The sequence below is a fragment of the Aquila chrysaetos genome, chromosome 6 (assembly GCF_900496995.4).
Source record: "Aquila chrysaetos chrysaetos chromosome 6, bAquChr1.4, whole genome shotgun sequence".
NCBI lineage: Eukaryota > Metazoa > Chordata > Aves > Accipitriformes > Accipitridae > Aquila > Aquila chrysaetos.
The window spans coordinates 16698712-16725612 of NC_044009.1; the positions used below are offsets into that span (position 1 = coordinate 16698712).

The 26901-nt window shown below is 41.3% G+C and overlaps 1 protein-coding gene across 4 annotated transcripts in view; it reads left to right on the forward strand.

Annotated features, from left to right (window-relative positions):
• ZNF804A (zinc finger protein 804A) overlaps window positions 1-25702 on the forward strand; it is a 156480-nt gene extending 130778 nt beyond the window's left edge. For 3 of the 4 annotated variants that reach the window (XM_030017723.1, XM_030017725.1, XM_030017724.1), the window contains 2 exons: window positions 19434-19564; window positions 21940-25702. In XM_030017723.1, the coding sequence (XP_029873583.1) occupies window positions 19434-19564; window positions 21940-25237 (3429 nt within the window). In that variant the 3' untranslated portion in view covers window positions 25238-25702. Of the gene's footprint in view, window positions 1-15225; window positions 15645-19433; window positions 19565-21939 lie in introns of those variants that run through there. The other variant, XM_030017726.2, reaches the window with a different exon arrangement.
• The last annotated feature ends 1199 nt before the right edge of the window (window positions 25703-26901 follow it).

The following is a 26901-nucleotide window of genomic DNA, read 5'->3' on the forward strand; positions in this document are numbered from 1 at the left end:
TTAATGCTAGATAACGTCTTAAATGATAGCTAGTCTTTTCCAAATGACTCTATGGGTAGCAGATTTTCTTTTCAAGCACCGTTTGGGTATCTTGCTTTGGCTCTGCATACGTGCCCAGCTATGAACAAAGGGAAGCTAGAATAGCTAATGACCCATCTCTCTGCTTTGCTTAGCAGGAAGATCAACAAGGCAAAAATAATGTCGTATCATTTTCATTAAGCAATAGTGAGGAGAAAAGATCATGTATTAAAAAGTGCTGGGTTTGGAAGCTTTTTATTCCCTCAGCTTAAGAAAAGCGTAAAATTCCAGGTTTATGTCCCCATTTGAGTACAGCTTCACTAGCTGCTCATCGTGTGATGGAGATTCACCCGTACAAAGGGGTTCTGTGCCATCCGATATGGGTACGCACAGAGAGGATTGACTCCTTTGCAGATCCCTCAAGTCACCATCTGAATTGGTGATATTTGATCTGTAATTTATTGTTAAATAGGCAACTGAGAATAACAGGGGTCAAGTAGTGTACATAACTTTTCTTGGTCCACTGCGGAGGGTGAGCAATTCTGCAGGTGAAGCAAACCCAGTTCGTGTTCTGATTATTTTTTGGTTTTTTAAGTGGAAGGAAAGAAAAGCAGAAGCACATTTCCAAGCCCGGTTAACTCTTGGGGTGAGCCTCACACAAGCAAGGTAATGGCTCTGCGCGCTGTGCAAGGTCTGAATTTAATGGGGAGTCAGAGCGAGGGAAATGAGGGCAGCCAGTGAGGTCAGGGAGGGAGCGATACCTTGCCTGCCTCTGCACTTATTGAGGGGAGAGCTCATCTTCCCGTGGGAAGCAGCCACAGGTGTGCGGGAGGCTGCTCGGCTCTCTGCAGCGACAGGCGCCCCGAATAGGTGCCTGTTACTCCCCAGGCAGGGATTGTGCGTAGCTGGAGGATGTAAAGAATTGGTATGGCATGCCCTCCTGAGCGCTTCGCTTCGAGCACTCATTCATATGTGTGCGCTTTGGAAAATAAAGAATAAATAAACAACATACACAGTGCTCATAAAAATCTAAAATATTAGTCACTTCTGGGAGCACAGATGATTTCTGCAAAGCAAGCTGCCTGGTATACTGCTAAGGAAAATGTTTTCTTGTCCATTTGTAACTGCTGTCATTGACAATAAAATTGCTTGAAATATAAAATAATGGTAGTGTGTTGCCTACCATGACAGAAACTGTACGAGGTTTTGACCTTTAGTATGCTTTAATGGGTGCTCTACAGAGGAGGTGATACTTCCATTTATTAACTTGTAATTGTCCAAAATAAATCTTTCTTTTTTTCCTCCCAGTAGATTGAAGCCTAGTATATGTTAATTGTGCTGGCTCTTCTCCTGGCCTGACACCTTGACAGCTCTTGTCAGCTTTTAAAAGTTATTCCCTTATGAAAACTATACCTCTACTGGTTATTCTCCCATAATGGCCTTGCCACTCATCTCTTCTGTGTTTTTTAATTCTGACATCGAAGTCTACGCTTCGTGTTGCCCCCTGACAGGAGAGTGCTCTCTAATGACTAGCGGTACGTCCGTGGTCCCTGTTTTGGAGAGAACGCAAAAAAATTAAATCCAGCATTTGTTTTGCAAGTGTACGCCTGGGGCTCTTGCTTTACTAAGGCTCAGGTATTTGCTCTTCATTAAAGAAATGAGGTTGTACAGTAAACTGATTTATTAGCTATACCACCCAGTGCTCTAATCTCATCAAATCTCACACTGTGCAGGACTAGACCATCTCATAATTTCTAAAAAAAGACCGCTAATTAACATTTATGTGCTACAGGACATGATGGTACTTCAACGGGTGGCACTTTTTCCTTTGAGTCGGTATCGGAGCAATATAATTGTGTTGCCAGAGTTGCTGCCTTCGAGATATAAAACCGAGACCTTGACCACCATGATAATTGAAGTTCCCAGACTGCTTTCTTAGGAGCGAGGGTGGTAACTCCAGTCGTGCACTGGCCAAAATCCAGGCAGGTAATTAGATTCTGTTACTTTAATCCCCCCCTGCAGCTTCAGCTGATGATAGTGGCTTCTTCTCTTCCCATCCTTGCTGTTCAGTGTAATTGTTATGCACCATCAGAGAGCCACCACTGTCTAAGTCAAGAGCAGTTGTGTTTCCTTGATGAACAATGTGGTACAGGTATACTCCTCAAGCCCAGCACCTGGAAAAGAATAAAAAGCAATTGTTACGCTGTAGAATTCATTGCTATCAGAAAAGATAGGTTTTGGGTAAGGAAAAATACTCTCTGTATTTGAGTACTTGAGTCACTAAAAATCACTGGTTTCTGCATTTGGGTTACATGTCAGCAGATGAATGGTGCAATTACCCTGGCACTAATGAGATCACATTGAAGAGAGCGCAAGTTAAAGGCAATGCTTTTGCTTCCACTTGCTCAAAGTGCAGTAGCAGAATATTATTTGGGAGAGTTTGATGTGTTTTAGTGTGGTTTTTTTTTTTCTGGTGACTACTCTGATGTGCTCTAGAATCTTAAGTTTTTCCCCCTCTGACCTGGAAGATGGTGAAGTTACAATAATGTGGGGAACACACCGTAACTGGGAGAGGCCAATAAACTGTTTCTCTTCAGGTCGTTGACTCTGAAGTATAATAGCTTCTGTTAAGATGGTGTGATTAACAGTTTCACTACATTCAGGATCTTCAAGAGTGAAAGGCAAAACTATCAAAATCAATAGTAATTAGAGTTTCATTTTCACATTCCAGTTGGGCTGAGCCTGGAAAACCAAGCTGCCAACTCTGTCTCCCCAAAGAGCAGGGACTAGAAAGACTAGTTCTTAGAAAAATACGATTGTCGCCCTAGGTTCTCCTATTACGTTTAGGATTAAGAATGAGAAAATGGAAGACATTTCCATCATAAACCCGATTCAGAGGGCCATTATGAAATACCAGAAATAGTTGAGGAGCTGTACAAGAGGAAGGATCAACTAATTTAAATGTGAATGGACATTAAAAGTAACATGACATAGTCTTTCCTAAATTTTACATCCCATTGGCCATTTATTTGCTGCTGGCGGATAGAGTTAAGCTCTTCTGTAATGTGTCAACGGCTGGAGAATTCCTCCAGAGTGGAAGTGGGAGAGGCAATGCTTTCCCTGGCACTAAGCAGAAATCTGGACACAGATTGCAGATGTGCTGCATACAGGACGCCAGCTGGTGTCTTGAGGGTCAGTAGAAATTTCAAACAGAATGATTTATTGTTAGTGATACTGCCCCAGGCAGAAGTGAGTCTTCGCAGCATCAAAGTGACGTGCACTCTTTGTAGGCACACGAGATTTGTTCCACAACATCTGTTAAAAGAAGAAAGCAAGTCAAAGCTGTGCTAATGTATTTGCTTGTAAGGGTATGAAACTGCTACCTATAATCGTATCAGAACTCTTTATTGCCTTTTGGAAAACACTAGATCTGCGTTCAGTAGTGAGAAGTACTGGGGACTTTCATTGCTTAAATGGGCATGCATATGGTGAATAGACCCACCATGTGCTTGTGTTAGGTGCAGCTGTGTATATGCAGTGTCTCAGGGAAGGCTTGGAATTTCTGGTGGGAAGCCAAGTATCCAAATTTAGGTTTTCAGTGATTTTGTTCTTACGCTTGTATTGGGTTTGTGTGGCAAGGTTTTGGTAGTAGGGGGGCTACAGGGGTAGCTTCTGTGAGAAGCTGCTAGAAGCTTCCCCTATGTCCGACAGCCAATGCCAGCCGGCTCCCAGATGAACCCACTGCTGGCCAAGGCCGAGCCCATCAGCAACAGTGGTAGCACCTCTGGGGTAACAGATGTAAGAAGGGGAAAAAAGTTGCTGGGTCACAGAAAGAGCAGCCGGAGAGAGGAGTGAGAACATGTAAGAGCAACAACCCCGCAGACACCAAGGTCAGTGAAGAAGGAGGGGGAGGAGGCGCTCCAGGCGCCGGAGCAGAGATTCCCCTGCAGCAGCCCGTGGGGAAGACCATGGTGAGGCAGGTTATCCCCCTGCAGCCCATGGAGGTCCACGGTGGAGCAGATATCCACCTGCAGCCTGTGGAGGACCCCACGTCGGAGCGGGCGGATGCCCAAAGGAGGCTGTGACCCCACGGGGGACCCACATTGGAGCAGTCTGTGCCTGAAGGACTGCATCCTGTGGAAGGGACCCATGCTGGAGCAGTTCATGGAGGACTGTCTCCCATGGGAGGGACCCCACACTGGAGCGGGGGAAGAGCGTGATGAGTCCTGCCCCTGAAGAGGATGAAGTGGCAGAGACAACATGTGATGAACTGACCGTAAACCCCATTCCCTGTCCCCCTGCGCCGCTGGGGGGGGCTGGTAAAGAATCCGGGAGTGAAGTTGTGCCTGGGAAAGAAGGGAGGGGTGGAGGGAAGGTGTTTTGAGATTTGGTTTTATTTCTCATTACCCTACTCTGGTTTGATTGGTAATAAGTTAATTTTACCCAAGTCGAGTCTGTTGTGCCCGCGGCAGTAATTGGTGAGTGATCTCTCCCTGTCTTTGTCTTGACCCACAAGCTCTTTGTTATATTTTCTCTCCCCTGTCCAGCTGAGGAGGGGGAGTGATAGAGTGGCTTTGGTGGGCACCTGGCATCCAGCCAGGGTCAACCCACCACAGCACTTCACCATCTGTTACCCACTGAACAAAAGCTTGAAGTTTTAACACTGCAAAATATTGATATTTTAATACAAGAGGTACTTAAAATTATGCAAAATGACCCAAGCAGTCCTTATATTTTGTTTTTAGTATCCATTTTTCAATGCAATCATTAGTATACATTTTGGAAGGCTATCGGTGTAAAAGATGGGTTTTCTTTCACAAAGATGGGTGTTTGCAATTTTTCACCCAGAACCTGATTACCCTTCTTAAATTTTAGAGGAGAAAAAAGTGCTAAAACCCTAGCATAAGATGTTAGTTCAAGGCATAGCTACATTCAGTTTATCCTGTAAAGTGCTCTATACATTAATAAGATCTGATGAGAATAGAAAGCACTATATAACTTAAAACCAACTTATTAAAACTAAGTAGCTATTACTTTAGTTCCCTCTTTAGTGATCTTTTAACAAGTTATTTCTTTTAATACAAATTGCTCTAATTTGGGCAGTGGGATCAAGAGCGAGCTTTACTTGTCTGCTAGCAGCTTACCCAGGGACCTGATTCTTCAAAATTTGGGAAGGTCCTACCGAGTCCAGGTGCAGGTTTTGGTGCACAAACCGAGCTCTGGTGCTGCTGTTGCAGGACAGTGAAATGGCAAATGGTCCTGAAATGAGTCAGATGTTTGTCTGCTGCTCCATCTGAAGAAGCGTTCTGAGTGATGAAACCCGTGAACCATTCTCCTGCCTTATGTTAGCAATGATCTATGACTTTGCTGATCTATAGCTAGTCCTCACTTGTAAGTGTCTCCGTGCCCCTGTAACAAGACAAAACAACATAAAATGGGTCAGGCGGATTGCAGCTCCTTCTAAATATTCTCAAATTGGAAATCAGATCAAGTATCAGTACTGTGCAATGTTTTTCATGGCAGCTGCTTCACATGAACTCGTTTTTACAGACGGAGTTTGAAGGACAGGCTATTTTGTTTCACAACTGAGGCCATACAATAAATCTGAGTCAGAGCCAGAAATGGTGTATGGGTCTCCTGATTGTCTTTATTTGAAGCCTATTTGGCCATGCTTTCCTTTAAATGCAAATGTGCTCGCCATCCAGTGTACCATGCATTCATGTGCTGATGTAGCCTAGTTTTGTGGCACACTGGTAAGGACGCTAGTTCTTTCAGCATACATACTGCATAATAGCAATAATGCTATTCTCTGCTGAATTGCATGTTTTTACTGGAACTAGAAGACATTTTAATGTGTGTATATTTGTGTTAGAGGTAAAAGCGTAAGCTTTTTTCAGAAACTTTAAGCTTTGGAACTTGAAGTTTTCTCAGCCTTTCTGAGTCTTTCTGTGCCTGTGTAGCTGCATCCTACACAAGCAGGCAAGAAACAGTTTTTGGGGATGACAATTTGATGAATGAATTCAAGACTTGCATAAAGGATGAGTCACTTTGATGCCATTGAGAGAGAGAATTCCAACAATATATCCAAGATCTGCAGAGGGAAAAAAGTGTCACTTGTGTACAGTTGTGTTCTTCTAACCCTCCCTAAGCATCTTCTGTGGCAATTTTGAAAAAAAAAAGGAGAGGATGTGGCAGGGTAAAGACAAGTGTCTTACAGATTTTTTTTTTTTTCCTATCCCACCCCAGAGGGCACTACACCATACTGCTAAGTAACCTTGGAGCAGTAATGTGGGAACTGTAAGGCAGAAGTAACGTTTTAAGACCAGCCTGCTTTAAGGGATGTTGTGAAGACTGAGAGCAGGTACCTGAAATATCTAGGTTTCCATGGGAGATAACTTGTAGAGAAAACAGCCAAATTTTTGGGAGGAGAAAAGGAAATGTCATGATTTGCTTCTGTATTTTTTATAGCTATCTGTGGGAAAAGAAGTATATGAAGAAATTTGAACCCAAATTTGTGGAAAGGTTTTCCTCTGTTCTTCATTAAAAATGCCCATAAGATTTTCTAGAAAGAGCGAGCTTTGTGTAGTTGACAAAATGAAAACAGCAACAACTCTGGTGAATCAGAAAAATACGGTGATCACCCAGAGAGTTCTGCCAAAGCAAAGACCAACAAAGATAACTGTTTCAACTGAATAGTGTAAGTCTTGTGCAAAAGTAGAGAATCTGGTCTGTAAATACTTAATTGAGGAGTGCTGTAGCAATGCTTGTGTAGCGCTTGAGGATGGTAATAGGTTTGTTGGCAGGGCTGGGAGTTCTCAGAATAAGATTATTTTTTTCTGGTCTTTGTAAGAAGAGTGGGCAAGGGTTTTATAGCTCTCACCAGTAGTTCTTAGTTGCAGAGTATTTTTGTTTGTTTCTTTGAGTTTGCTGTAGGGAAAGAGAGGCACTTTTTTTTTTTTTTTTTTTTTGTTAAATTCCCTAAACATACAGTTATGTTGACCTTGAGATGATAAAGCTTCTGTTCTTACTTTCCGTTTTCTGTGGCAATGTTTTATCCAGCAATACCTTCACATTGAGTATAGACACTTTAAATCTATCTTTTGCTGAGATATACAGAAGGTCCACCTACTTAATTGCCCCTGTTATTTGTGTGTCAGAGAGATAGCTTTTTATGGGCTTCTTTTTCTTCCTTTCATCAAAGCTTGGGCATATAGCAGTTTAGATTTCAGAGGTCAGCACTGTAGGTAGTGCTCTGTGCTGTCTTCTTCGTGCAATGCTCACCTGTATCATGAGAGTGGATGTATTTCTATCCCAGCTGTTGTTATAGGAAAGAAAAGGTAAAAAAGGATATTGTCAATTTTTCTTAGGAACTGCTTTCTGCCTTTAAGAATGTGGACTGAGATTTGGCTACATTTCCATTCGGAAATGAGCTTTACATTATTAGTTAATTATTGTTTTTATTAATTTCCTAGTGATTCTTAATCAAGGGCAAATTATCTCCTGATAGGTTCATACCTGATTGAGGCAGGGGAATATTGCCATGAATTGCTTCTGGGTTACATTAAAACAGAAAGCTGGACCTGCTGTACCGATCATCAGCTCTGTCGCGTGTTCAGCCAGTTCTTGAGGCAGGGGTACCCGACCAAACACCTTTTGCAGTTACGTGGGTGAAAGAAACACATCTGATGTGCAAAGCCAAGAATTTGTTGTTAGTTTAGCTGAAGTCCTAACAGCCTACTGCAAGAATTATTATTGGGCCAACTACAATGATACTGGTGCTTATAGTCCAAATTATCCAATTATAAGAGCTCATTCCTGATAATGATACAGATATATGTAAGCTTTCTAGTGTCTGATCCTTTTTTGATGTCATGGTCCTCCCAAGAAGAAAAGGGAGGTGTCATTACAAGCTGTCAGCACTTCACGTGGGGGAGTGTGATGTTGTTATTGGTGGTTTCCTTCTCCTTTTTGCCAGGAAGAGAGTGAAGTTTGATGGTTTCTTTCTCCTCTTCTGAGTTCCTTTGGGGGTCATTTTAATGTATTCACTAATATGAATATGTGCTCCAGTGGTTCCCAATTGCATATTGTAGTGAAATTTGCTATATATAGTGTGTTTTACGTATGTTGGATGCTTCTCCATTTTCTTTTTATCCCTAAGCCCACTTTTATGCGTATTTTAAAGTTGCATTCCTTTAGCAAGCGGTAATTGAACACTGGTGAGTTGTTTATAGCCCTGGGACCCTGGTGTCATCCCGTTCCTTCCACTTCCAAGGCCTCTGCTATGATCTTGTGCTTGTCCTTTCGGGGGTCTGTGTTACAGTCCTGGTTTCCCTCAGCAGCCTCCCAGCTGTGGTTTACTGATAACTTAATACTTTATTAACACAGCGTGGTGACACATACATCCTTGCTCTACAATTACTAATATTTCAGTCTGCAAAAGCAATGATGCAGTAGAAGACACACATAAATAGAGACATGTGCTGTCGTAACCGCTTGCTACCAACATCTACTACTCACGGTAATGTCAGTGCTATGTTATCAAAGTTACTTTACAACATACTTCATTTGCATAGTTGAAAATGAAAGTGTAAGTCAAATTGCGGTATTAATTCATTTTGCCTTGCAAGATGCAGTCTTCACATGTAATGATTTTTCTTTAATCTTGTGTTTTTCTCAGAGGGGTCTGTGTGAATAATATTAAAGGTTGGCTTAAGGATAACTAAGATTTTGTCTGTGCCAGTTAGCTGTGGCTGTGAGATATGTGTTAAAATTTGCAAAGGCCTGTTCTTCCCTCAATTTTCATTGGACAAATTTTATTTATTCTTTGAAGAAGCTTCTCATGGTCCTGGGATAATCTGTGGCAAGGACCAGATCCTTCTGATGAGAAGCATTTCATGAACAGAGGCTTTGAATGGCTCAGTGATCCAATATAGAACTGATATGAGAAGGTGATTGTGATTTAGCTCTGACATAAGGAATTTATAAAATAAAGAGCTCACTTTGAGGGAATTCGTCTCCTTCAGCCCATCAGAGTTATTAGAGTATCCTTGAAGGATTATGGAAAATATCCTTTAGAGAACCTGACTGTAAATATTAATTCCTTGTTTTCAGTCATTGTACACATTGTAGAGACTGGAAAGCGTTAAGATTTGGTAGGTTCACTTCAGTCTCTGTGGCAGTCTTTCCTAAAATTTCAGTGACCAGAGAGGCTGAAAACATAGATTAAAAGTTTCTGCTTGCAATTTTTATTGTGCTTGTGGAAAGGGTATTGTGTCCTCCTTCAGTAAAGAAGGAGGAATAATCAGAATAACAGTGTGATCCTACAGAGAACTTCAGTGCTGGAGATCCAGTGAACCATTTTGACCAAGGTGAAAAGCTGATGAGTCACAATAGATGCCAGTAGGTGTTGGAGGCCACTGGAGTAAAGAGTTGTTGTACGAAGTCTCAAAGATCTCAGAGCCACCAAGTACTTTATTCATGCAGAAAACAGCAAAACAGTCTCCAAAATGAGCAAAAGACAGCTTTAACAGCTGAGCCATCCAATGCTTGTGTGTTGATGGAACCATCCATTTTGTGGCCTTTCATCTCCCACTAGAAACTCATTCTAAAGGGAAATCCAAAATTCCCCCTCCAAAGAGGTGTAGAGGTGGTCTTTCTCTGAAGGGAGTTCTTGGTGAGGAAGTCTTGCTCCGATGAAATGATTTATGGAAGATGAATGCTGCTCAAATGGGGATTTTTCCAATAGCTTAAAGCTTTCTGGATAGAGTTTAGATGGGATGTTGTGGAGCTCTCGTTATTTATGCATGGGAAATTGTAATTGGCCAGAGAATAAAGCGGTCATCAACATTTAGCACTCAGTGACTGAAAATATCAGGAGGCAGTGCCTCCCTGAATGAATATTTTGGTTGCAGCAGAATTGGCAAACCTGAAAATATTGTATGTGCCATCCTCAGGAAGAATATTCTGGATGCTTAAACTTCACTGCTGGAGTGAAAGGAAAGTAGTGGATAATGCTGTGGGACCAGGGCATGGCACATGATGTCTGAAATGATCCGTGCTGGGTTTTCCCTCCGGAGCAGCAAAGAGGAGCTGTGGCCTCTGAGGGCAGCCCCACGCTTACGGCCGTCTGTGTCTTCCCAGAAGCGTGGAGTCGAGCCCTTTTCTTTACAGCATTGCCCTTTTCTCTAATGGTGCTACGAATAACCATTTCTTGACAGGATTTAAAATGTCGCATGGTTTTTTTGGAATTAGAATCCTAGGTGGTGCAAGAGTGGGTGTAAAGGTAAAGTGATCCTTAAAGAAGCAGCGTGTACTGATCTTTTCTAATCTTTGTGACTGAAGAAGCTTCCTTAAGTGTTGCTGAAAATTTCTATGCTGAATTTAAAACGTCTGCTCTCCCTGAGCTCAGCGGGAGTTTCTCCATTGACTTCAAGAGGAGCAGAATTAGGCCTAGAGTCATTAAAATAAATACCTTTAAATTAGAGACTAGCATATGTAACCACTTTCCAGATGCACAAGTGTGTGTCAGCTTTATGTTCTTTTCATTGTTGGATAAAATTTATTTGTTAGGTGAGACACTAATTCTATATTTCTATGCTGGTTTTTTTGGTCTTGGCCTTAATATTTATGGAGTATTCAGCTGATTTTTGCTGAAGCTAACAAAAAATACCCTCCAGCTTGCAATAAGATCAGGCTGTTGTTATACACGTGGTTAGTAGCTATCGCTACTCAGTATGCAACACTCAGCAATTCTGCAGGTTTGAAACAAATGTTTTTGCACAGTGGCAATGCTATGGCCATTTAGTCAACTTCAGAAAACATAGTTATCTTAAAACAGAAGCAACAAAAGTCTTAATTTATGCTCCAGAACCTGTTATTTGTCAAAGTCCTGGGGCCTTGTTCAACTGTAAGCCACAATGCTATCTGAATCCTGCAGCGGGGTACACTGGAAAGGAGCAGAAGACATGCAGGCACCAGAATGATGTTGAATGAAACAAGAGGCTTACTATGCTGGGAAGGGCATTAATCATCACATAATGAAGTATGTGTTTGTTTCTGGTAGATAATTTCTGAAGGAAAAGAGTTAAAAAGAATAGAAAGCAGAGAGAGATTTATTTTTCCTTCTATTGCTCCAGCGGATACCTTTTGCAGTCACCTAATCAAGAGTAATTAGTAAGATCTTCATCAAAGATAACTAGCTTTCATGTATATTACAGGTGCAAGTGTGCAAAATATTTAACACTCTGATTTTCCTCATGATTTTGAAAACTCAATTGGGTTTGGGTTTCATTTTAAGCTCAAGTTTCATTTATTTTTTTCCCCATGAAATTACATAGGAAAATCTAACTGAACTTGAGACACTTTACAAGAAAAATGCTTCATATGAAGTATGAAGTAGTCTCAAAACCTAATTATATTTCATGATAAAATAATTTCAGTTTTTATATTACAAAAGTAGAAAAGACCATTGTGTCTTTTCAGTTGTATAACATAATACATGTATTTAATATATATTTGTAGTATCTGAACGTAAAAGCTGGTTCAACAGTTCTTTTTTGCAGACTACACAATGAACTGAAGTACCGTGTATCATTAAGTGTGCTCATGAGCAAGTTATAGTTCTTTGTGAACATTTACATTGCATCAATTCATTTAAAGTTAATAAAAATCCCCCCCTCCCCCAAATCGTAAAGAATTGAATCTTCTCATCACCCACCTGCCTTCAGGCCTATGATGTGCAGGTAAAACAATCCCAACCTTCCCCTCCTCTTAATTAATTCCCACTTTCTCCCCAGTCTGGGATGATGCTCGTGACAGTGCTGGAAAAAGAGCACAGTTTCACTTCAACAGAATCTACCTATTCAGCACCATTGTGGGCTCCAAGGACTTGCTATTTTTAAATCCTGCATATATCTACATCTGTGTGGTTTAGTTTTCTTCTAATATTAAAAGACCATCAGGAGGGTGTGGCTGCAATTCGTGGTAGAAATAGGAGAAGAAAAGGATTATTCACAACCTGCGTGTTCCTTGTCATCTGGAGGGCTTAATACCTGATCATGTAAAATGTGGGTCCTGTTGCAAATTTGTTGAGCACTGAGTTTTTAAGGAAGGTTTTAAATTTTGCAGCTTAAAGTGAGATACATACAGCTTTAGGCAGAGACAGTTAGGAGCAGCTTATAGCTTGCAACAAACTGGAAGTTATTCATAAGCCAGCAATAGATCAATGTGATTTATTAAAGGCTTTTTAAAAACAAAGTGAGTGGCCAATGTAGTCCATGCACTGATAAAGTGAGGAGATAACTCACTGCATAAGACAGAAATCATAAAAAAGGTGGTCATTTGGAAGGAGTCGCTGGCTTCATGCTCGCCAACACAAGATCATCAAGTAAGAGAGGGCTTTTTTCAGCCACGTCTTGAATTTCTGCAGGGTTGGAGATGCCACAGCCCCTCTGGGTAAAGTGTTCCAGTGCTGCAACAACCTAGCAGGGAAGCTTTCCCTGCCACTAGCAAGAAGTGACTCCATCTGCTGTGTAACTCCCCATCAAGCAGTTGTAGGCTGCTGTTAAAATTCCCCCGTTCCTCTTCTATTGCAGGAATACATTATAGCAATAACTCCATACTGGCAGCATGAAAAAAAAAAAAAAAGATTGTCTATTAATTTCTTCCTCAGCCTACTTATTTGAGTGGTTGAATTACTAATTTCATTGAGAAATCTTGACGTTTCTCCTTTCTGTGGAAATAACTTGTCTTGTTTAACTTCTGCTGGGGAAGGCCTGTAGCACTAACAGGGTAGATTCTTCTTGTATTACAGTATTTTTTTCTTGGAGCTTTAATTTTTTCTATGATCTTTACAAAGGGAGACATTTATTTATTTATTTATTTTAATAATATGAAAGATATAGTCGTGAAAAGTATGTAGAACTGCAGACCACAGCGCAAGTGAAGAGGTGCTGCCCTGTTGTGCTGTGTAAAGTGAAGGGGTCTCCAGTTGCAGAACAGTAGAATACATATGCCCGCACAAACCACCAAAGGCAGAAGGAAAATACATTTATTTTGCATCTCAGTAAGGAATGTTTTCTGCTTTAAATGGCACGTTTTGTTCCCCATTTGAGTGTTTACAGGTGTTACAGGAGCTCTGATCTATTCAGTTATTATTTATAATTGATTAAGCTCAATCCTCTTTGCGAAAGGATACTAGTCTGGTTTGGTGTGACAAGTGTTTATCTAATTGAGTACGTTGTGGCTCTGTTTGTCGTACCATAATTCACATGAAGAAGCAATAAACCACCTCAGTTAACAGGGAGTATATCGACGGCAGTCAGGTGGTATTCAGAGAAAGGGGAATAGCTTCTAGAATAATCACTGGGAGCTAAGACATAGTTCTATTTAATCCCTGTATTAAGCAGTAATCAGATTTTTTAAAAAAACCAAACTGAATACAAGCAAAAACCCACCTTTATTAACAACTAAAAATATGTTTTATATCATGTACAGATTTATAGGCAAGAAATATTTAATTTGTTTTAAATAAATCCAAATGCCACTTTTGTGGCACCTCCACGACAGCGCTGAACTACCAACCCATGGTCCCCATATTTAGGTCATTAGCAAAGTTTTGAAAGGCAGGAGGGAGCTGCAATGGACTTTCAGCTCCTTTCAGGGTGCAAATGGAGTTATAGACAGCATTGGAGCTGGGGAAGCTCATGCTGGTTTTAGGACACACGTGTAGGACTGAATATCCCATGTCTTCGTGGTCTCAGCCTAACACTGCTGTCGCTGATTGGGAGGGTGGCGTAGGAGCAGATTTGTGCCTTGTTCTTCCGGTCTGGCAGGTTGTTCACCAAAACCGGCACTGATGCCGGTGGCTGCAGCGTTGTGGTCTCCTGGTCCTCCCTCTTCTGACACGGGCAACTTAGCAGTTTAACTCGTCATCAGTTACTGCATTTAGCTTCGCCTCCCTTTACAGTTTCAAGGTCCTTGAGCTAGTTAAGCAGCAGCTGCATTTTCTGGTGTGTGGTATAGACATGACAGTACGTCAGTTCTCTTAATGTAATGTAAAGCTATAGGAATGAATTATGCGCTGGACTCTTTCCCTGATCCTTCGTCTGCTTTCTCAAAGGTTCCCACATTAGCTGTCACTCTGCTATATCAGATCTTTCAGAAGCAAGTAACTTGAAAAAGAGCTACAGCAGAAATTTCAAGGTGTAACATAAACACTTGGTATTTTAGTGCTCAATATATAAAGGGCTGTAGCAGCCTGCTTACGATATTTGGGCTGCAGCTTCGAGTATTTCATAGTTAGGGAGCAAGAAAAGGAAGTTTCATTTTGATGAGTTATTTTTAAAAGCTAGCAATCACATAAATTCATGATTCATTGACTACTGGGAATACGGTCATTTTTCCTGATAAAATAAAAAGACAATAAAGCAGCAAAATTTGATGTCATGGCTGTTAAGTTCTGTAATTTTATATTTCCATTGATCAGAAAATGAATTTATGGTCTACGTATTTTCAGTATCATAAAAGTCCAAGTAATTGAATTGTTAATCTAAGGTCAAAAGCTTATTAGCATAATAATATCTGAACTGCACTGCCCTGAAATCCCCTGATAGGCATCTTTCAGACTCCTGCTCCTATAAAAACTGTTCCCATTGTTTCTTGACCCTATTAAAGTTGTTCCTAGACTAGGGAGATAAGCTTTGCACAGGTAGTTTATGAGATCCTCTCAATAAGTAGTCCTTAGATGATGCTTTTGTGCTGGGGGGGGATGGCTGGTTTTTATGTGAAATATTAACGCTACAGAGAGAGCCTGTATCAACCCTGACGCTTGTTATGATTTCCCCTTTGGTTTCATAAACTTTGTTAAAAGTTTCACTGCTTTTCTTCAGAGTCAGTTCTGATAACATTAAATTATATGTTTCAAGGTATAAAATTATTTGAGACTGGGGGTTTTTTTGTGGTTTGTTTTTTTTTTTTTCCCCCTCGTTTTATCACCTGGTGTCATAGTATTCAGGTACATTGTGTTTCACTATTCAGCCTTCACATGCTTTCGCTGTCCTGGGCATATTTATTAAGTAAAGTCTTCTCTATGTTTTGAAGACCTGTTAGTTTGAAGTGCTATTGTTACAAGTGCTTAAATCTTGTGTTTAAAAAAAACCAACCAACCACCACTTTGCAAGGTGGCAGAAGGCTTGCAATAGTGATGTAAGAAGTGTCCTTAACGCCATAATGTGTGTTTGCTTTCAAGAGGCTTTGATCCACAGAGGTCTTCAGGCACCTGGCTCCGGCAGCAGGATCTGGGCCTGTGGTTCCTGTATTATAAAATGCAGGGGAGAATTAGGAAACTCAGCGTGAGCTTTTTGAAAAGCGGCATGCTGAAATCAACTGTCTAATGTGGTAAATGGGGGAATGAAGACAAGAGTGAAGTAACCAGGAATGGGGTCGCATTGGAAGTCCACTTAGGATTTCTTTGATTTTTTTTTTTTTTTGATTTTTTTTTTATTCCAATTGGTATCTTCCACGGCAAGCCTGGGGACACCTGAGCTGTATGCCTCTGAGTGAAATGCAGCCACACCTGAGTTTGGACCTCATGTAGTCTTCTCACGTGTAGTTTCATCCATGCATAGGTACGTAGGAGCTGGTAAAGTCTTCCTTTTCGTCTGGACTTCCATACCTCAGCTGAGCATGATGTAATGGGTGTGCAGTAAGATTCCCAGCTGAGTTTGTTAGAAATAGGTGGAATATTTCTGCTTCAGGCCCAGTGTTACAGTTAGATTTGTTAAAATAACTCAGCTTCTGCCCGAGTGAAAGCAGCTCAGCTGCAGGATCCCGTTGCAAGGCTGGAGAATCAGGGTCAGGCTTCCCATTGCTCCGGGCTGGGGAAAGTCATGTGCAAACTGATGGTGGTCCATGCTCTGCACGTTCGAAGTGGCAGTACAGTGTATCAGGAGAACAATGAAGGCATTTAGTTCTCCTGGAGAAATGTCATTTAATTATTCATTGTGAACTGTTTGTTGAACTCTGCTTGCTAGGACTTACACATTTTGAGCTGGTTCATAAGCAGAGCAAAATACAGGAGGGAATCATATTTAAATACTGTATGACTGCCTGCTAATTATTTGCTTACTGATCCATGGAAGCAAATGAACATAATGGGCATTAAACTAACTGCTGAAGTTAGCATTGGTGAATAGCTCTGCCACATGAAAAGACATAAAGATGTTAAGAAAAAGATGCTTTTTAGGAATAAGGCACACTCGTGTTTTTATTGTTGCCATTTACTTTGAACAAGTTTTGGGGGGCCTTGTGATACTCAGAACACGTGGACTAGTGGCACTTTATGTATAATTGGGTAATATCTTGGTTTCATTTGCATAATACAAGCAAACCCAACAAAATACCAATATAGGGCTGTGTAAATGCAGTGCTAGCAGTCACTAGCATGACTAAGTGCAGTAAGGGAATGCAGGTGATGATAGTTTATCAGATGGCTAAAGACAGACAAATGGAAAATAACTATAGTATCCAACAATGGCGACACATTTTCCCACTTAGATGACTTTTTATGTGTAAGAAATATTATTTTTGGAAACTGCCTAACCAGGTCTCAAACCAGCTTGCACCAGGTGCATGTTTTGTGGTTTACAACTGAGAAAAGTTCTACTCATACATACATATTTGCTGAATAAAGTCCTCAGGAGTTACCTAGGGTATAATCCTTAGAGGTCGTTAAAGCTTTCCATGAAAAAGACTAAGATACCAGTTGTAAGGAGGAAAAAAAAAATAAAATCGCATTGTATAACTAGTTCATATTATGTCAAGAACAGTTTTCCATACAGGAAAGGGGTGGTGTATTTGACAGGAGGTCTGAAGGAAGGGGAGCTCTGGAACAAGTAGTTCACCAGAAGTGAAGAGCAGACAGTCCGTGCACACAAAACTTCTGCCAGACGGCACTGTCTTACACATTGACACCTACTTGTAGCAATCAGGGAGAACAATTTAATTACTTAAAATTTGTGAACGGTTCTTCTGTATGAGAACTGGTATGTGCTAAACAGATAATGACTGATGGGGCTAACTGAGAGGCTCCGGTAGAATGATGTTTGCTTGGCAACGATAAGCGTGAAATGCATCTTCTGTGCCTCCAAGATCAGGTGAAACTTCCTTTAACAGCATTGTCCTATTCACTGGGATTGGGACCCTACTCGTGCCCTGAAATGTGGAGTTGTGTTAACTTTGGCACTCCTGATTCTGTGGAGTCCTGCTAACTTTGAGCAGTAAGCGAAAAGGGATCAAAATCTGCTCAGAATCAAATCACTAATTATAATCATCCCAGTAATTACAGTAAAGTGCTGCTGCTGGAGGGTGATTATGGATTTGTATACACCTCAGCTTCTCCTTTTTAACCTTGTGAAAAAGCACCCTTTTATCTCTTTTTTCTTGCTTTGTTGCATACTTCTTTGCTTACACATTGGAGGCAAAAAAGGACGAAGTATTATTGAGCTCTACAAAATGGAATGAAATCCTGTCTTTAAATGCCAAGGGCTGGAGGTGGGGAGGTGAAGGAGCAAACTTCATCGCTTCTCTGGTATTCTGAGTACTCAGAAGTCACCTGTGAAATGAAATACTTTGGGTTTCATGAGTGGCTGGTGGGAAACAGGGTCAGTATCGTGCTATTTTTAGGAAAACAGGAATGCATAGAAGTAAGAAATGTTCTACAAAGATGCTTCACATTTCAAGCCTTTTTTCTTGGAAAAAAGTTACCGTACATCCAGTTTTGACTGAATTTATAACCTTACACTGTGTTAGCACAATAAAACAAATTTTGATAACTCAATCTACGAAATATAAATGATAGAAGAAGTGATCGCCTTTCAGATTATTTCTCTGTGTCTATCAAGGCTGTCTTCAAAGGAATATCCAGTTACTGGAAAAATAATGCAAAAATTGAAAATAGAGAGTAGTGCTCATTTTTTTGCAAGCATTTGTTTGCTTTCTCAGCATGTTTCTACATATATGTTTCCTGGCATTAAATGGACTGCCAAGGTAGCATTAGCATCACCCAAAATGGTAAAAACAAATTCAGTGCATAAATGAATGATGTTATATGAGGGATATTTTTCTGTGAATAGGAAAAAAAATCACACAAGGGGCAAAAATGAAAAATTGAGAATGATCAGGAGAACAGTGCTTGCAGAGTTCTGCAAACTCCATTACATGTGTATCCAACACGTGCCTACCAGTGGTAAGCAAAGCTCTCAATACCCCTCAAACAGTTTGGAGTTAGAGTTAATGCTTTTAGAAAACCACGTGGCCCCTGTTCATGGCCAGCCATTCGCCCTCGCACTAATGCCACGAAAACGGTGGCAAATTACTGGGTTCTTCCCAGAATCATGAGGTCATGATCTCATAAGATGATGTCATCTAGACTGCGAGCCATATTGGGGACACACTGAGCAACTGAGCGAAACACTGATGGGCTTTGGGACTTACAGGAATACTTTTTGATGACATGAAGGATTAGGAAAGTCTCTGCATATTGTCCTTCTGTGATATAAAGAAAACAAAATCCCCTTTTTATGTGGAGAGTCAGGGCTGTGCATTTTAATTTCCTCCCAAAGAAACAGGCTGGAGGTGAAATCAAACGAGATACTGGATCGAAACTCAGCATCTGGTTAACTGCTGCGTTAGACACCAGCAAAAGCAGGAAACAAGCTCCTTCAGAGGGAAGATCTTCCCATTTCAAAACACAAGACTTCTCTGGCCATGACATCCCTTGCGGATGGCTGCTGGGGCAGGGCCCTTTAACATCTTTGGTAATGACCTGGATGGTAGGACAGCCCGCTCTCAGGAGCTTCACGGGTGATACCACACTGATAATGTGGCGGGGCAGGTCCAGAGGGACCTTGATAGGCTGGACAAAAGGGTTCACAGGGACCTCCTGCAGTTCAGTGGTGACAAGTGCTATGCCCAGCATCTCAGGCAGAAAAACCCGAGATTTAATACCAGCTGGGGGTCAACAGGCTGCAGAGTGGCTTTGCGGAAAAATACCTGGGGTGGTCTCATTATTTTTTATTACTATCTCAAAGAGCAATCAGGCTGTGGGGAAGGTTTTTGGGAAGAGAGTCATGAGCAAAATTCTGGATTAACATTGCTTCATCTTACTGAGGCTGGTCTACATGAATCACAAAAGCTACAGTAAAATTATCTAGGCTATCTCTAACCTAGCTAACTTGTCTCTAGCATCTCTATGTATTTTGGTTATTCACTTGAAATACATAAATTTATTGAATGGGTCGCTTTGGTTAGCTTCAAAAAATAATTCATGCCATGAGTGCTTACCAGAAAGTAACTGTCATTATAAACATTTATCATCCCTGTTTTTTGTGTGTGTCTTATATGACTCTTTCTTGCAGAGACTGAAGGAACTGAAACAGAGGGAGTTTGCTCGAAATGTAGCTTCTAAGTCACGAAAAGATGAAAGGAAACAGGAAAAAGCCCTTCAACGTTTGCACAAGCTAGCTGAGCTAAGGAAAGAGACAACATGGTAAGTGCATAGCTGCTGAAACATAAAAAAAAATACTTTTAAAATAAGCCCACCACTGTTTGCTGGTGCTGTGGGACGTGGGGCTGTTGGAGTCCCTCGGCTGGAGCTCCCCGCCCCATTTTTATGGCATTTTGGAAGCAGTATGTGTACAGTAATTTGGTTCACACTATGTGCAGAAATGAATGTTTAACGTTGCTTTTTCAGTGGAGCTAAAACGACATCTATTTTTAGTTTAAAAAAAGATGTGTTTTATATATTTCGTAAAACCAGGCACATTGGTTGAAAGCTGAGCGAACTAGGTCATGCATTTGCAGGCTGACACTACTTCATTGATGAGGTGAGGAATACAGTCTGTCTTTCTAGGTTGTAACAGACCTCTGTGATTTATTTTTCAAACTGCTCGCCTGGGAAAGCATCCAGAAATACAGTTTTAAATTTCAATAACTGGGGTTTTTTATATTAAAAGGTAAGTGCTTCTTTTCCCCAGCTCAATAGAGTGTTTACCTCCCTCTGCAAAAGTGACTCCTTGCTAGTGATACGTTTTAGTATTGCATCTAAGCATACTGTTGAAATTAATATTGAGCTTGCTAGTTGTGACTGTGCTCTCGCTTAAATATGACACAGTTATGACACTGACAAGCCACTGAAAATATATGTATCAACTTTTCACAGTGGAATCTCAGGGGAAAAAAGCAAAAAAGTAGATGCTCAAACACAAATGTTTTATCCAGCCGTCGTCTCAGCAGATGAACTAACAGGGAAGTCCAACCAAATTGTAGCTCTTGTTCAGTAGTAGTCTCTTTCTCCATAGCTTGGATGGTGGGCAGCATGCTGAAACAAAGGCTGTCCAAGCAGTTGGATGGGACATGAATGTTGTGAGGTCTGTTTGACATGAGCAACATGACACCCAATTTTAATTATTTTATCCTTTTATGATAACTCACGTAGAGACTCCTTCTCCTCCATCAGTGTTTTAACTGTCCAAATTTAATACTTGAGGATATTAGATAATACTCCCCCTAAGCATACTCCAAAATCTGAATTTAGCATATTTCAGGAGAAAGAGGAACTTATTGTTTCCCTTTTTCCGTGCTAGTGAAGCACAGATTTTGCGGGGTTTTGTTGTTTCTGTTTGGTTTGGTTTTTTAAATATCCTTCTTCTAGTTCCTGAAGGAGAATTTATCTCCGAGCTTTATTTCCGTATTTCAGAATTGCTGTTTACTACCACTTTGGCTCCTTAGGGATGTGATACAGCCAGACACACAGGATTTTTTAAATGGTATTTTCTAGTTTGGTTTTGTAGAAGCCACCATTTTATTCTGTTAAGAAAGGATTTGTGTGGGGTGTTTAATATATATTTTAAATTTCTGAAGAACTGGACAAGGCAGGAATTCTCATGAGGAATTCCTTTCTCATAAAACTTCTACTTTAATTTCTAGACCCAATAGATTAAGTTTGTCATTCTTTATCTCAGCACTTCTTGGGGTCCTAAATGACACTTGGAAGTTTTCCCAATGACCCATCATCTAGTATTGCTCTGCACTGTAACATAGAATAATTTGGTTAAAACAACAACAAAAAATTGTTTTAACATAGGTCCACCACTCCTAGGGCTGAGTAGTTCCTGTGGATCCTGGAAAAAGGCAGCTTAAGCAGTTTTTGCTCTTCTCTTTGCTTCCTATTAAGTCAAATAGAACAGATGGGAAGAGGACATGAAATGAAGAACAGAAGTAGACAGTGATAAATTTTTTCTCAAGAGGGATGAATCACTTACTGCACTATTGTCAGCTGAAATACTCTCCCCAATATTATTTTTCCATGAAAGAAATTGCTGAGATTGTGAAGGTTCACTCTGTGAACACAAATAGGATGGGAGCTGCTGGGTGATTGCCTGTGGGCATAGCAGCAGTCACTAGGATGTGACTAAGAGGGAAGTGGTCTATGAGGCGCTCTCAGTTTTAATATATTTTGTAGCACAAAGGAATGTAAAACCTCTGCTATTTCTAGTAATAGTGTTGTAACCATGATGGTCTACTGGGAGGAGAAGCGAGGTTTCTAGGGAGATATACGGTCTCTTATTAGGCCAGCCAGTATGTCTAGGAAAAGTGAGCTACCTTGTAGGAATATTAGCCCTTCAGCTGGTAACTTCACATGAAGGAACTGGGGGCACAATATTTACTCTTTTTTTTTTTTTTTTTTTATACTAGTCAACTGATCTTATTATAACAGATGACTTTTTTCATATTCTAAATCTACATATACACAGATTCTTCCTTTTTCCGTAAAAAAAATCTCTTAGATGCCAGTGTAACACCGTATTTCTGTCTGCAGTTCTCTGAAAGGTACTGACTCCTGAGTTTTGTTTTCCTTCCTAGTGCTCCTGGAAGCGGCCCTATGTTCAAATCCACTACAGTGACTGTGCGAGATCATTGCAATGATATCCCACAAAGTGCTGCCATCGATTCTGCCAACAAACAGGATTTCAGCTGTACGTTAATGGACGATGCGCAGAATTGTAAAGACATTGCTTCTGTTATTTCTTCCGCTCCTGGAAATGCATGTAGTAATAAATCCGACACTAACAAATATGGAGATCAGGTTCAAGGAGCTCAAGGACATAGAGTTGGGTTCTCTTTTGCTTTTCCTAAGAAAGCAGCGGTCAAACTCGAGTCTTCAGCTGCTGTCTTCTATGAATATAATGATGAAACATCTATGGAGCACGGATTTAGCAGAAGAAGTAGGTTTGTTCCAGGAGCATGTAACCTTCAGTCTCCTTCAGCAGCAGAAATAGTCCTGTGCCCTGAGGAGAAACATAACTGTTTTCACCCACTGGTGGAAAAATGCACAGACACAGCAGAAGCTCCTGAAGCTCAGGAATCAAAAGAGCTGGCTAGTGAAGAAAGCAGCATGCTAGAGAGTCCCGTATTAACTCCTGCTGTGTCCCATTCAAAGCAACTGGTGTCCTCGGACATGGATGGCTACGGTATTGATGTAAGTGCAGCAGACTTACTGGACCAAACGCTGCCGGTGGTTGCGGACAGTGCTGAGGTCCTGCCCCTGGACTGCAGCGGTTACGAGCTGCAGGCAAACAGGGCCCTCGCGCAGGCGGTTGTGGAGGATTGTTTATCTCTGCAGGATGTTGCAGAGGAAAATGATAAAGACAGGAACAGTGATTCATCCACAACTCAAACTGAAGTAAAAAAGCTGGGGGCAGATGCATTAGCTCCATCACCGTCTAAAGAAGGTAGTAGTGGAGTCCCACAAAGCAAACCGGACATGCGCAAGAGACCTTGTGAACCTTTTGTTCCTGTTCTTAGCAAACATGGATCAAATATTCTTCAGTGGCCATCAGAAATGTTAATTTACACAAGTACAGACCCATCAATTTCTTATAGCTGTAATCCTTTATATTTTGATTTCAAGTCATCAAGAGCAAGTGACAGCCAAGAAAAACCCAAGCATCAGCCAAACATACCTCATTTGTACCACAAAACTGAATCCAACTGTAGCTTAGTTTCAGATTTTACAAATAAACCTACTTCAGAGTGTGGCGATTATGAAACAGAAATGAATAAAAATGTGTGCAACTATACAATACCCCTTATAAGTGATGTTTCCCTCATCAGAAGTTGTGATCTTGAAAAAAATCAAAATAAAGTGTCCTTGGATGAGTCATTCAGGATTAGAAAAATAGAAAAGTATCACATTTCTAAAAATCACTTACGACAAAACACTGTGATAGATGAGAAATATAACAAAGTCTGGATCAAAGAAAGCCATGAAAAATGGCTTCACAAAAGTAGAAAACGGAAAAGGAGAAGAAAATTGTGTCATTGTCATCATCATGACTGTGGAGACACAACAGCGGCAGAAATGGAGATGTTCTCAGTGACTGAAAAAGAAATTAGTTACAGAGATGAAAATAAATATCAGCACTTCCAAAATAATCCAGAGAAGCGCAGACATGATGCGGGGAATATCTGGCTAGCTACAGGTGAGATACAGCAGACGCATCAAAAACTTGGCATTGAAAATGGTCATAAGAGAGTCATGTCTGTGTCAGATCATGTACATGGGGACAGAGGCTGGTGTGACGTTTGGAGTGCAAAAAATAGCAGCCAACACCATGGTTGTAAACGACTGCACAGAAAGAGCAAAGCAAGCTCGCAGAGACAGGCAAAGCAGCTGGCTCCGAGTTCCGGGAGGCATAGCTTAAGGTACTCAAAAACATGTTGCAGCTGGAAAGTCAGGAGGTCAAGCTGTAGCCCAGAGCATAAATGTTTAGAACACTGCTGTGAGGAGAAGAGTCTGAGTCAAAACCAGTCCATAAAGAGAAGTTACAACGTTCTGACAGAGGAACCTGAAAAATCCCACCGCAAGCGGAGACAGCATACCTATTCCTCTTCGTCAGATGAAAGCTCATACGGACAGACTTTATCAGCAGAGGAATATTTAAGGCAAGCACGTACTTTAGGTACACATCACAAGGCAAAAGGGAAACGCAGGAGAAGGAAAACTAGAATCCATCGCGTGTGCCTTGACAGGAACGCAAGAAGTGAGACCTCCAGGCCTTCCAAAGAAAATTCTGCAAATTCTGCGTTAAATGTTTTGGGGGACTTCTTGACTCAAGACAGTCTAGAGGAAACCAGTGTGGATCCCAAAGCTGATCATGCAAAAGATATGGATGAAACAATGCAGCTGGAGGAAAGCAAGTCATCTCTAGAAACTGATAGTTCACACGTGCTGGAAAATGACAAACTGACAGCGTGCGCAGCAATGGAGAGCTCTCCGAGTACATTTTCTGGCAGTGTTGCAGGTTCTGCTGCTTCTGTTCCTGAGCACAGTGCTCTAGCAGCTGCCGGCACGCAGGATGTTCCGCAAGATGAAAAGAAAAAAGAAAATGTCAACAGTCGTGAAAATCAAGCTCGTTACAAAGTTCCCCTCCCCAACAGACATTCAGAACAAGCTCCTCCTAAATCCTATCTTTGCCATTATGAATTGGCCGAGTCTCTACCGCATGAGAAAATAAATGAGGCGGCCAGTGAATGGGTACAGTGTAACCCTGGGATATTTAGCAGCCCACCACCCTTGCCATTCAAAGAAGCACATGTAAACAGTCATACCTTTTTAACTACCGAGCAGTTAATAGCTCCCTTCACCCTGCCCGATCAGACATTGATATTCCCTCCAGAGAACCACGAAAAATTCAAAGATCTCCCATCCGAGGCCTATCAGCAGATAATGCCACAAAACATGCTGGCCAGCAAAGTGAAGTTCACCTTCCCTCCCCCGGCGATCCAGCCCCCGAATTCCCCGCTACAGCCCTTACCCTTGCAGCCGCCGCTGTGTTCTACCTCCGTTACCACCATCCATCACACCATCCTACAGCAGCACGCCGCCGCTGCTGCCGGTACGTTGAAGGTTCTTCAGCCCCACCAGCAGTTCCTCTCGCAGGTCCCGGCTCTTTCCAGAGCGCCTTTACCTCATCTACCAGTCGGACCGAGGCTTTGCCCGGGGGGCCACGCAGCTTTCGTCACCCCGCCGCATTTGCCGCTGCTGCCGCCCTCGGTCCTGCACCCGACCCAGCTGGCGTTTCCCCCGCTGCCACACACCGTCTTCCCATCCCTGCTGTCCCCCCACCCGGCTGTCATCCCCCTGCAGCCCCTGTTTTAGGACGGGTTCTCGGGGAGCGGGGGCGGGGGGTGGGAAAGGAGCCTTCAGCTCAGCGGTCCTGCTGTTTCTACAGTCCCCATGGCTTTGCGAAACGGTTCTGTGAAATAAACTGGTTAAAATTCCTCCTTCCTTGGGAAGCATTTACTGTAAGTATAACGACGCAAACGTTCATGTAAAGTTCAGACCTATACTATAACTAAAGCACTGAATAATCTGATACTAATATGAACTCTCTCTATATATAAGTGAAAATCATGTCTTAGAATATGTATAATGTATATAAAATATATTTATAGTTCTATAACTTATGTTGTAAAGTATTCACCTTTTGTTTTTTATCTTTGTGTATTTGCACCTATTTAATGTTTAGAGAAAGCTGATGCACTATGTTTTGTACTATGTTCTCTGAAACTGTAAATCTAGTGACAAACTATCTCTTGCAATAAATTTTTGTTAACTACTTAAGTATATCAAAAATCTTTCATTATAAGCCTCATGGATGTTGTTCTTCCATGTTCTTCTGCAGCTGAATAGCATCCTCTACCCCTCCTATGTTGGGATAATCAGGTTTCCTATACATCAGTGATTTATCAGGGAGGCTGAGAGGCTAATATCTTGAGGGCAGCTGTCTTACCGAGCAAGAGAGAAAGGGTAATAGATCTGTTTGTGTTAACGGTTTGTCAACATGACAAATTTTGCCTACTTGTAGCGTGTGCACAAACTGCTGACTGTTGGGAGCTAGTCCCCTTTATACTAAACCACGAAAAGGCGATGTAACAAAAATAACGTCAGCGGTAGAGGGGGAAAGAAAGGAAAATATCAATGGCAGTTTGCCTTCAAGGGAATATTGCTCATAGCGGAAAGGTAGAGCATAGCGAGGGTCTTGGCTCCACCAAGCATACTTTCCCTGATTGCACACAGCCCTCGGGGGTGTTGGGGGGGGGCAGATCTGTTGGAGTGAGATCCTTGCTGCCTGTGCAGTTGCGTGAAGATAGCAAGAACACGTGAGCATGAAGGGGAGGTCAGGAAGAGCCTTGCATGGGGAACCCACCAGGGTTTGATACAAATTCTTACCTCACTTCACTCTCCTTCTTTCCTGCAGCATTTTGGTAAAGAAGCAGAATAGCATAGAACAGAGATTGATTAAAATAATAATATACTGCCATTATTTCTAACTGTATTTCAGAGACTTCTCCCTACCTCTGCAACCTTCCTATTGCTGTCAAACCTCACCCAGCTTTAGCCAGTGAAATCTTCTCCTTTGTTTTAGTATGAGATATATCAGGCCCACACCTGCGATGGTCCAGAATAAAATCAGAAGTCATTCTGAGATAGAGCCATCTCTTTGAGTTAAAATGGTGTTATCATGTGAGTGAAGCTAAGGATTTGCAGCATGACCGTTAGTGCTAGAAGTAGGCCCTCTGTAATAAAAGGTAGGTGATAGCTCTCCAATTAATTACTTCTTTTCACCTTTTTATATAGTATAATAAAATTATATACAGTTGAACTGAAAGAATAGTAATTTTGAAATATTATTAATATACATTGCATATTAATAGCTACAGACATTAACCATTTGAAAAGTAATACTATATCCTAAAACATATATATCTGGATATTATTTTCTGCATCTATTGCAAGTTTTAGTACAGTACTACATTAAA